At 31.9% G+C, this 12,798-nt stretch overlaps 1 protein-coding gene across 1 annotated transcript; it reads left to right on the top strand.

Annotated features, from left to right (window-relative positions):
* The first annotated feature begins 11,858 nt into the window (after positions 1–11,858).
* Positions 11,859–12,575, top strand: LOC7465518 (14 kDa proline-rich protein DC2.15). Its single transcript, XM_024597062.2, has one exon. The coding sequence runs from the start codon at positions 11,957–11,959 to the stop codon at positions 12,368–12,370; it is 414 nt and encodes a 137-aa protein (XP_024452830.1). The 5' UTR covers positions 11,859–11,956; the 3' UTR covers positions 12,371–12,575.
* The last annotated feature ends 223 nt before the right edge of the window (positions 12,576–12,798 follow it).

Here is a 12,798-nt window from a genome sequence, read left to right as displayed (position 1 = left end):
TATAGAGTTTGAGAATCTCTAATTTTGTTTTCTAGATTTTATAAAACTTTAAGGATTGATGAACCTTATCCGTATTATATGTTGCGTTAATTGATATAAAAGTAAATCAGTCTATTTAATAGATGAAAACGATATTAACTCATGTCATCTTAATCACTATAAAAGCTGTAGAGGCAATGCAAAAAAATCTACCATAAAAATTTGATTGACAAGAGCATTCCATAGAAAACTTAATTAAGTAGATGGATCAATTACAATGGAGAGGTATAAACAAAAATCACGAAGAGAAGAGAAACGTACTTGGAGATTTATTTCGAGTTAGACATAACCTCGTACATAAGGTTCAGAAAAGACCATGCAAGGTAGTTAAAACCAAGAAACAATTTGAGAGAATCTATAGAATTCACTTTTAAATATCCATTTAGAGAACTATTTATCTATGTAGAGGGTGTTGATGAAGACGAACTTGATGGGGGTCGTAGAGCCTTACCAGAATAAGATAGACTATCACAAAATGAGCGCTAGAAATCCATCAACATTATATATATAAATATATATAAACAATATAAGTAATAACCTTATAAAGACAAGGATGAACCATGGAAACTTGATGTAGATGACAAAGAATATTTATATGATGATGGACAAACCTACATGATTAGAAAGATATTGCTAATACTAAAGGATGTAGATGATTCATAACGAAACATGTTAGTTTATACCCGATGCATCATAAATAATAACCTGTTTGATTTAACTATTGATAATGATAGTTGTGAAAATATTATTAATAAAAATACAATTGATAAATTTATATTATAATTATAACTACATCCCAAACCATATAAATCTGGGTTGATTAAAGTAGTAGCAGAAATAAGAGTAATACAGCACTATAAAAAAAGGTTGTTGAAGCCCCATTGTTGTTACTCCGTTGCCATGAGCCGCGTTATCAGCAAAAGCTCACTACTTTGTTTCTAACGCAATTATATATGGACGGTGGTGTTCTGCCACTGGAGAAAGTCACACATCCCGTTAGAGCGCACTGACTTCACCCAACATGCTAGAATGTGTGTTGCATGCACCAGCTCAATCCCTAAAATGTTTTTAGTTTCAAATTTGATTCCTCAAACCTTAATTATTATAGATCAATAAAATTAAATTTGATTTTGCAAAACCGAGCATCAAACATGTGTTGAAATTTTTCATTGACATTGTGGGATCCCTATATCCAAGCAACAATAAAAAAAAATTATCAAGTCCAATCTTAAACAAAATCAATGTAAAAGGATCAATTTGAAAAAAAAGCATTGAGAGGCCAAAAAGAGGACAGAATCTTTCCCCTAACCATGCAACTCAATCCCTAATGTTCACAAGGAAAAGGGGCTTAATACTTATCTAATGTTCAAATTTTACTCTTATAGCTTTAATTATTTTAATAAAATTAAATTTTATTAATTTTTATAAAATCAAGCATCAACCAATAATTGATTTTGTTTCTTCAAATAGTCAATACCAATCTAAACAAAACTAAATAGCAAAATCCAATCCGAAATTAATCTAATTTAAATGGATAAAATAGATTAAGAATCCGAAAAAAAAGAAAGAAAAAGGAATGAGAAAATCAGTCTTTAATACTTTTAGAATTTCTTTTCGTGATTATTAGCTTTCCTATTTATATGGTTTGTAGGTACCGGGGGTCTCTTCTCGAAGATCCATGAAGTTCAACGAGCATACATACGCTGCTTCGTATATATTCCTTTGGTTGGTTTCTGTCTGATGTTTATCAAAAAGCTTTTGGCAATTAATGGTCGTGCATCTTCAAGCCATAAGCACCACTGATATTTCGTGGCCTGAATCGCCCTAGCGGCGGCGCTTTTTCGAAAGAAAGGTTGAAGGTTAGACATTCAAATCACCTTTTGAATATTACGTGGGAGGGTGTACTTCCTTTCTCCTTTTCTTTGCTTTGCTCCTCCAATGATGATATCTAGCTAGTTCATCCATGTTTCTTGGAAAGGGCGGAAGAAGTTATCAGTAGATACTTTTTCATTGCAAACTAATAATAATAATAATAATATACACAATTACCCTACTAAACTCTGGGGTCTGTTTGGAAAGATTGTTGCTTTTAGCTATGAATGTGACTTTTAAAAAGTTATAAATTTAAAAGACGTGATATTAGTTTTTAAGTATTACCATACATTTAAAAGCCACAGTCAAAATAGTGATTCTCATATTGACACCAAAACAATTGAGAAATTCACTATTTATATGAAGTGAAGCTTTTTTTAACTTCAGATTTCTAACTTTTTTCTGATTTCAATTGCATCCTTTTATAGAGCTTCTTTTTTATTTTTCTTTTTTAGTTTTCTAACTTTTTTTTTATCTCTCTTTCAATTACGTCATAGCTAATTAGATGAAATTAGATTTGGAATTATGATAAAATACCAAATTAAATGTTAAAGGACTAAAAAATAAAACACAAAAAAAAAATATTATTAACCCAAAATACATTTCCATTCTTTACTAAAAGATCTAGCATGCTATTTTCTTCTTCTTTTTTTAATTAAAAAAATAGCCCTTTCCCCCCATTTCCCCTCCTTTCTTCATTCAATTTCCCCCCTAATTTCATCAATAAATTATTTTACATGAAATTTCAAAAAATGATAGCTCAAATGAGAAGAGTTGTACCTTAAAAATGCATATAGCTTGGATTTAAAATCAATTTTATGTCGATTATATGGACAGGACACCCACAGGTCTTAAAAAATGTATAAGCTCACATATGAAGAAATGCCATCTAAAGCTAGAGTAGGCATACAATTGACGAGGAAGACGGTTGTTTCAAATGAAAACTCCAAAGACTTTTGAGGTACTTTGTAGTGATCTAATACAGTCAAACTAGTTTCAACAATAGGACAATACTTGCATTCAAGAGATCCATTTGGTTCGTGTATGAGCATAAACCAAGTACGGTAATGAATGCCAACTTGTTTAAAATATGTATTTTATGGACGGAATTTGCCACCCCAATTATTTTAGACTGATTGGATTTGGATAAAATCTCTCTCTCAACTAGATTTTGAAACTGAATAAAAAAAATAAAATACATCAAATTTATTAGTAAAATTATAAAACCAGATAAATTTTATATAATGATTAATAAAAATAATAAAACAACGATTTTCATTGAAAAAAAGTAATAGAATATATCACTAAAAACCAGCTTCAGAAGAGCATATGAGCAGCAGTGTCAAGTGAGTTATTGAACCGAAGAGGGCAAGTTTGAGCAGTATATCACCGTCGTCCATTGCATAACCAGCTAGCATCGAACCCCACTAGATGGAGAAGCATATATTAGGCCACTAAATTGAGATTACTTGGTTGGCGATCATTCTGGTTTTGCCTTTCATGCCGCGAATGCAACTAGTTAAAACACCTCGGGATCTTTGATCTTTAGCAAAAGCTTGTGATGTTATGGGTTCAATCTCTATGCTACAAGCACCACTCATATTTCGTGGGCCAAATCGTCCTGTGATTCTATCTTGCGCGGTGGGGTCTTCTTTTGCCTATTCTCCCTTTTTTTTTTTTTTTTCCTCTTCGCCATTGACATAGCTATCCGCTAGCTCTTATAGTTCAACTTCCGGGTTTTTTTTTTTTTTTTTTGTTGAAAGGTTGAGGAAGAAAGAATAGAAGAATTACTATAGGAGCTGTTGAAGCAGTACTGTGGCAACCTAGTTAGGTTCCAGATCTATGGGATTACACATGCATACACGTATATCTTATGCACGACAACCATTATTTTAATTACTCTTTATATATACTTAATTATAACAATTTCATAATTAAGATTCTTATTGGCATCATTGACTTTTTTTAATTAACCAGTTGCTTTGGAAAGAAAAAAATTCAGCAAAAGTTAACTGTTAACAAAATGAAAGAGATTTAGCCGAAGTGAGAACTCTGTTTAAGCAGCCAAACAGAGCTAGCCCGTGACAGATGGCCGACTCCACAATTAAACACGTGACGCCTTCATGAGTCTCTGGGCTGAATTTAAGCCATTCACTTTCTATTTGTTTTTTCACAACACGACTATAAATGCTCCCTAGTAGTAGTCGAGGCTTAGGGGTCGACGAAGAAACTCTTTTTTTTTTTTTTTGGGGACAAGTCGACCCAGAAGTCCTAAATATAAAATAGCATAAGAAATCTAGTTGGAAAATACTTTATTGGTTGGTATCAACCCGCTTGTTGTTTTTATTTTTTAAAAGAATATATTTTTTAATTTTAAATTAATTATTTTGATGTTCTATGTCAAAAATAATTTTTTAAAAATAAAAAATTATTATTTTAATATATTAATTTCTAATACAAAAATAATCACTACCACAATTCCAAAAAAACACCCAATCTTTCCTTTTTCTTATTATTTTCTATTACAATTCAATCAATTTAGTGCTACTCTCTTGTACAGTTTCGAAATGAATGATAAAGTGGTTGGCTTCTCGAAAAACTGAAGCATATTTTCATTCTATAAATGATGACTTTGGATTATGATAAGATGGGAGTCAATTAATTAAAGGTATATTTTCCCAGTTTATTCTTTCAGGTTCTCCAAGAGCCAATCCTCTAGACAAGTGGCTGAATTATAGGTGTTAAGGACAAACAAAATGAATACATATATATATAATACAAAAACATTGGTTCGTCGATATTATTTCACTAAAAAATTGCTTATAATTGAAGAGTGAGAAGAATGAAAATAAATGCTGAAACTCGTCATACGTGTTTAAGATAAGTGGGGAGTTGTCTTATGTTTCATACATCTATTGTCGATTTTTGATGCACGATGTTGATTTTGGAAAAAGAAGTTTTTCGTGATACTTTGGTTTTAATTTTAATGATAACCTGAGGTTAAGTCATCATCATGGTCGGCACAAGCCCTCTTATATGTAATTAATAGACTTCAAATTACAACGTCGACAAATATGATGACAATTTGAACTAATTAGATGGGTTTTTGTTTCTTACAAGTGCTTGTACATAGATATAGATAGTATTAGTTGTTAGTATTGATAACTTTTGATCGAAAAACGTTTTAAGAACTTATATTGTTAGAAATTAATTTTAACATTATTAAAATTAATGTTTTGTTGAATCCAAATTAAAAATAAGATACTTTCACATTTGGAGTTAAGGGTTTGTTAAAAAATATTCTCTAATATAAATACTTTAATATAAAATATTAACATGATTAAAATTAATTATAGATGAATGAGAAATTGATCTTAAAGAATATTGATTATTGATTAATAAAAATTTTAGGTTTTTGTGTTGTTGAGAGAAAATCAAGTTTATTTTCTAGTTCATTGATTCAAGAAACAACTTTTTAAGAGAACAGGTAGTGTCGTTGGGATTTTTAGAGATTTTTTTTGCACGAACAAATATTTGCATCAAGTAACCAACAAACTAGCCTTAAATACAAAGAGTATAATTCTTCATTGCAATGTTATATTTCCTCTTTTTTTTTAGGTTTTGTTCACTATATATTTACATTGTTTTACATTTTGTATTTATTTAATTTCATTCATTTGTATAACTTTCTAAAATTATATAATAAAGATAGGAAATAATTTGACCGCATAAACAATTGCTAAAACTTAAAACCGTCACCTCTTAAAATTGCACTAACAATAGGCTAGTCTTAATTTATTTAGGTTTTTTTTTAACGTGATTGAGTTTTTTCTTAGTAGTTTTGTTTTGAGCTTTTTTTTTTTCAAGTATATTATTTAGAACGAAACTTTTATTTAAATTTATTTTTTAATATTTGATTGATAATAAATTATTATTTTTATATATTTTTTATCATATAATAAAACAAATTAAATTAATAAATTTAACGGTTTAATCACACATTAATTAAAGAATCAGGTTAAGATTTCTTAACATATTTTTTTATTTTTTATTTTCACGTTTTAAAAAAATTATGTCCAAACCACAGTAAAAAAAAGCACGACGTGCGATTCAACTAGTTACTATCTAATTAAAAAGAACGCAACGCATCCTATTTTCCGTAAAATATGATCCTAAACTCTTCGATTCCAAAAAGGAACGAGGAGGTTGTTTATACCTTGGATGCGACTTTGTATAGAACACCCTATCTCCGGAGGAGGCATCAAGTGGGGGGAAATCAGCTTCAGTACTTCAATTATTGTAAGACAGATTGTGTCTTAGTCAATGTTTGACATGTTTCTTTGGTCACAAAACATTGCAACCAAAATAAGCTTTCTATAAATAAAACAGAGTGGCTAGCAAAATCTGTGATTACCACAAATTAAGCACGTCATTGTTGACGAGTGATCATAAGAGTGGAGGACGCTCGCTCTCCTCATGGCCAGCTACAAGATCAGGATTTATATGGCATGTGGAAAGCGGAAAGCATGATATTGAAAATGACAAGTCAATAATCTCCCACCATCAAAAGCTGGTTTTTTTTTTAAATGCGGTGGGCTGGAGGTGATTGAAACCCTAATAGAAAATACATCTTGTCTGCGTGCGTACCTTATTTCTGTTTCATGCAAGTAAATGTCAATCTTGAATCTTCATTTCTCATCAGGAAATTACATGTTGTTGGTGCCAATCTCGAGCCTTCGCTTCACAGCAATGACACATAATTAATTTCAAGACTAAAAATCATGTGTTAAAGCTCAAGTTTGTCTACTTTATCAACGAGAAACCACTTCCAAGAGTTTATATGATAAATTAAATTTCTAAAATATATTTAACGAGAAACCACTTCCAAGAGTTTATATGATAAATTAAATTTCTAAAATATATTTAAACTGGCTCTTTGATTGCTTTTGAACGAAACCCCAATAAAAATACAGTGGTACTGAACATTATTGATCTGTTTCTGTAAGGAAAATGTAATCTATCTCGATTCTTTTTTCACTTCCCACATGAAATCACATGTTAACATTGATCATGATCATGCTCGAGCCTTCACTTCACAATTTCAAAACTTGTACTGAAAGCTCAGATTCTCTACCTTGTTATGGAGAAACAACTTTACAAAGGTGATATGATTCGTTATATTAAAATCCCAAGTATCTTTAAAGTGACTTTTTCATTACTTTTGAAAAATTTAAGTTGGAAGGAAGCTGGGGGTAATTTTTTTTTATTATTATTGTATATGGTTTTATTGATCTAACTTCTCCAAAAGAGTTGGATACATGATACATTGTTTTTGGTGCAAGCAGGTTGCGAGGTCAAAAGATTAACCTTGTCCCTCTCGCTCTCTATGTTTTTTTTTCCCTTTTTTTTATTATTAATTAGCCTTGAATTTGACATGTTCTCTTTGAAAATGTACAAGTAAAAACAAGAAATACACTCTTTGAGCCCAGAGAAGTGGGCTTTTATTAAATTCATGGTCCGTTACTGCCAATTCTATAGGGCTGGAAATTCATACATAACACCAGTTATGGATCAAGGCACTTCGGGCCACGTCCAGTCCAATCGATGAAGTGGCTTCTAACATTACGTTAGTGCAAACCGACAAGCGCCAATCATTTGACCATCATCCTATTTTTATGCCAGATGCTCTATTACGTGCCTGTTGGGTATTGAAATTAAACCTGTTTGTTGTTAAAATTTATTTATTTTTATTTTAAAATTATTTTTTTAGTGTTTTTAGATTGTTTTGATGTATTAATATTAAAAATAAAATTAAAAATATATATTATTTTAATACATTTCTAAACAAAAAACACTTTGAAAATAACTTCTACCACACTGTTAAATACCATCTTTTTCAATTTCAAAGTTTAAGCTTTCTAATCATCTAAAAAAAATATTTAAAATTCTCTAGTTATAAAAAAAAGTTAAATTTTTTCAATTTTATCCTTGTATTTTTTTTAAAAAAAGTTAAATCAATATAACTCTTGATGTTAGATAACATACTTAAAATTAAATGGAAAACTCCTCTCTTTTTTTCCCCTCTTGTTATCTTTCACTTTTTTTATTATTTTTATGGCATTTTCCCTTTCAAATCCCTTCATTTGATATAATATCTTATAAAAAAAATTAAAAATCAAAATAAATAATTAGGCTACTGATGAATCAATATTTTTGACACTTTTGTGTAAAAGCTTAAAACCCTGTCTAAAAAGATCCAATAACAAGGTGGTTATCCACTGATAGATAGGTATGGCAAGCTGCTAGATTCAATATACTTGGATTCGACTACTTGCTAAGCCCAAGTAAACGTGGGTCTAGTGACCTACTAGACCTAATAAACTTGAGTTGGACACATACGGAGCCCAAGTAAATATGAGTCAAGAAAAATACTAAACCCAACATACTCGAGCTCAGTCATATGTAGAGCTCAAGTAAGTGTGAGTCTGGAAAGTTTGCAGACCCAATTTACTTAAGATCGGCCATGTGTTGAGCCCAAGTAAGCGTAAGTCTAACGAATTGTCACACCCAACACCATAGGTTTCAGCCACTTTTTGAGTCTAAACGAACATGGATCTAGCAAGTTATCAGATTCACCTCCACTGAGCTTAGCTACGTGCCAAGGCTAATTGGTCTAGGGGTCGTTATAGACCCATGCATGTTAGGTTCATAAGGGTCCTTTATTTATTCTTAAGACTTTTAACATGAACTATTTATGTCATGAATAATTGTCTATCTATATCTATAGGTGCATAAAAGGTCTTTCAATAACCTACCACATTTCCATTTTATTGATGATGTGTAAGAAATGTTTATTCTTCATTAATAACATGTAAGGAGTTTTTATCCATCATTAGTGCCATAATGAAAAAATAACTCTCTAACCCCTCCACTCCATAAAAAAGACGAAGTTCAGGGATTATAAATACTCTCTGAACCACCCTGGTAAATAATCAATGCTTAACTAATTATCCATGATTTGTTCAATTCAAAATCATTAAACCTAAATTAATACCTTTTAATTAATATCAATTCCATATATATATATATAATTGAATTTCTGATATTCAATGAAGTCAAAAATAGCTAAGTGCATGTTTCAAAAAGGATTCTTTAAGGAAGGATATTCAACTAAGACAAGGTGCAGCTAAACTAACGTCGATATAAATAGATAGCGTTGTACTGATAGCCACCTCCAGCAAGAAAGAGATCCAAAAGACTTTCTAAGGTAGTAATCTTTCAACCAAAAAGTGAATAACGAAATCGTTGGAAAAATTCTTCACCTTCTTCTAATTATTTTAAGGGAAAATTACACTTAACACCCCAAGATTTGATCATTTTTTTTAACTTTACAATTATATTTTTAAATATTATATTTTGAATTATATACTTTGATTGCAATAACATTTTATATCCTCAAGAATTGACGCTAAAAAAAATCAACAAAAAAATGTGTATTTACAAGTGTTAAGTCTGCCCTGCCCATCTTAAATGCATCTCTCTACTATTTGTCATTTGCATGGAATCTATACTGCTTTGTATAGTTGTTTAATAAGATGATTTATTCTAATGTTGTTTTACAATTACAGGGTTTTAAATCTTATGTGATTCGTCAATGGGTTCCTGCATGTGGTCGGGGATTTCCAAGAAAAATGTCTGATTTTTGGAAATAATTAAGAGGGAGGGCTGATGTGAAGTGACAGTGGTGGCGGTAAGTATGGCTGACAATGACAATAAGGGAGAAATAAGGGAAAGACTAATTTTTGGAAAGTGCGATGAGGGAAATGAGTGTTCGACGGGGGGGAAAAAAAAAAGGTGTGGGGGAAGATATACAATGGGCGCCTTAGTTTTTGTGTTTTTAAAAAAATTAATTTTGCTTTATATTTTTGTTTTAAATTATTTATTTTTTTGTATTTTTAAATTATTTTAATATGCTAATATAAAAAATAATTTTTAAAAATAAAAAATATTATTTTAATATATTTTCAAATAAAAATAAATCCCAAGATTGATGTAGTAATAGATAGGAGGTTTCAATGGATAGTGTGTGTGGTCTTAAGATTATTTTAATTATTTTAAAAATTATTTTTGATCTGGAAAATATAATATTTAAAAATTCAATGCAAATTAAAAAAAGAAAAGGTACATGTGCCATCGTAATATTCCCTTAATTAATGCCAACAATGTTGTAGATTCAATCAAAGTAACAAATATTGTTTTGTTCTGTATTTAATCTTCTGCACAACCTTGTCAGGAATCAGTCGAAGAAGTTAGAATTTTCCAATGGATCAGGCTGGCCTTAATTTTCTGCTGGCTAGTGACTGCACATAATATTGACAAAAGGCTACCTCCGAACAGAGGAATGCACTAAACATAAACTTGTAATATATTCTTATCAGCTTCGAGTTTCTAAATACCATCATTATCACGTAAGCGTTCATCTTCTGTAGATCAAGACATAACCAATTGGAATCATGTACTGATCTGTGTGATTAGTAATTAAAGCAATAATTAAAATCAAATCATATACGGTTTGCAAGATGGGTTGCTGTCTTGGTCGAGAAATTCCATCAGACACAAAGCTAGTGGAGCTAAAACTGGCTCCACACGGTGTGAATGAAGGGAAAATTAACAGATGACGACAATGGTTTAAGTTAATATTTTTTCGGCTGATAGCATGCATAATTTCATCAAAATCCGCAGTGGAGCCCATGGGGTGGGTTTTAGGGTTGCCCGTGACACGATCCCATCTAACTTCCACGAGAATCAAATAAGCCAAGTTGGAAGTGTGTTCCTTCCCATAATTTATATAAAGGGACAAATTCCAAGTTTTGTTTTCATAAATAGAACACATGAAACACTAAGTAACAGTAAAAGAAAAAAGCAAACTTTTTGTTTCACACTGAAATCGGTTAAGAGATCATAGAAAAACTTTGCTGTGATTGAAACTATGGCTCTCCATTAATATCTGATGCGTTTAGCAAAAAACACGATCATTTTTTTTTTGTGGCACTAGGTTTATCTCTGAGAATTTATGTATGATTTGATTGGAATGGATCTTCTGAGATTCATCCATGGATAGTACTTCCATCGTACAAGTCGAGTTATGCTTAACCTTGTCAGTGTCAATTTATTTACCTTGTATGCTTATTTTATTTTGTTCGACTGATCTTTTCTGTTTTTGGCAAGCTCTATATTTTGCACCCTCGTTTTCATAATGAATCCATTCGAACTGTTAAGGGGAAAAAAAAAAACAAAACAGTGAAGGATTAAGTACAAGTCAATTGTAAAGAAGAAGCGTCTTGAAGGATGTGAGCTGGGAACAACTTATAATCATGAAAACCAATTTGTCCTCAGCAGTAGGATCTTGCCTAATATAGAAGGGATGTAAGAGATATGTACTGCCGCTCATGAAAATGAAGGTAGAAACGAATGGCAGTCTTTCGAAGGAAGAGAATGATGGAGTAAATGCTTTGTTCTTTAAGCTAAATATCCAACCCTGCACCACAGATGACATGGGACATGTGATCTCATACACAACCAAAGGATGTGATGCAGGGAGACGCTTAACGTTATTTCATGCATGAATTATTAAAAAAACCAGAACATCTTTATTCAGCACTGGATGCACAGGAATAGTGAAATCTTGGCTAACTATGGATGATCCATGGTAATGTTGCTAGGGCCTAGGAACATGGCAATTTGCAATCCCTAGCTAAAACACAATCATCCAAAAGTTTGCCTAAAATTCCACCTGTCTGCTGCCAGCTAAATTCCCAAGTCACACATGGGTGCATGGACTTCTTCAATTTGTTTTTTTGGCAGAAATTCAATATATTATTTTGTCTCAACATCAAATTAACCGACAGGACCTCCTTGAGCCCTATAAAAAGCCACTCCTTTGGTGCATATTCCCATCACTTAAAGTTCTCTCTTCTATAGCTTCTATTAGCTAGTATTCACTGTAGCTTCTAAATTCAAAAGGAGCTATTAGCTTTTGATAGAAATGGCTTCCAAAAGCACAGCATCAGTTGCTCTCTTTCTTGCACTCAACCTCCTCTTCTTTTCCCTAGTCACGGCCTGTGGAGGGGGTTGCCCGTCTCCAAAACCAAAACCAAAGCCAAAGCCAAAGCCAACACCAACACCAAGCCCTTCCGGTGGAAAGTGCCCTAAAGATGCACTTAAATTAGGTGTATGTGCTGATTTGCTCGGTTCATTGCTTAATGTCACCGTTGGCAGTCCCCCTGTAAAGCCTTGCTGCAGTGTCATTCAAGGCCTTCTTGATCTCGAGGCTGCTGTTTGCCTTTGCACTGCCATCAAAGCTAACATCCTGGGTATCAACCTTAACATCCCACTCTCTCTAAGCTTGCTTCTCAATGTCTGTGGAAAGAAAGTCCCCAAAGACTTCCAATGTTCCTAAACATATTGGCGTACGGCGCCTTTGCATGCTTTGAAGTATGTTTTCTATTAAGAATTGTGTGATACAAGGAAAACAGCTGCTTGTTTTCGCTTGTACTGTGCTTTATCTGTTTTTATTCAGCTACCACGAATAAGTTTTATTAGTTTTCCTTGATGTTGTATCATGTTTTTTATCCCATGTGAAATAAACGTTTCCTTTGATATCATGTTTAACGTGTAATATTTGCTCAAACTTCTGTCATTACAAATCCTTTGAATTAAAATCACCATAGAAGTTACAACTTCTCAGAACGGCCAGTTTTCCTTTATAATTACTGTGATACAAGGAAAACTTCTGTCACTTGCAAAGCCTAAACAAATTTCCATAAAAGTTACAACTTTTCAGAACGGGCAGTTTTCCTTTATAATTACTGAAATAACCATAGAATT

The sequence above is a fragment of the Populus trichocarpa genome, chromosome 3 (assembly GCF_000002775.5).
Source record: "Populus trichocarpa isolate Nisqually-1 chromosome 3, P.trichocarpa_v4.1, whole genome shotgun sequence".
Lineage (NCBI taxonomy): Eukaryota > Viridiplantae > Streptophyta > Magnoliopsida > Malpighiales > Salicaceae > Populus > Populus trichocarpa.
This window is presented reverse-complemented; position numbering and strand designations above follow the sequence as displayed.

Excerpts from the sequence above, each read along its gene's own strand:
- LOC7465518 (XM_024597062.2), top strand. The coding sequence starts at position 11,957 with ATGGCTTCCAAAAGCACAGCATCAGTTGCTCTCTTTCTTGCACTCAAC.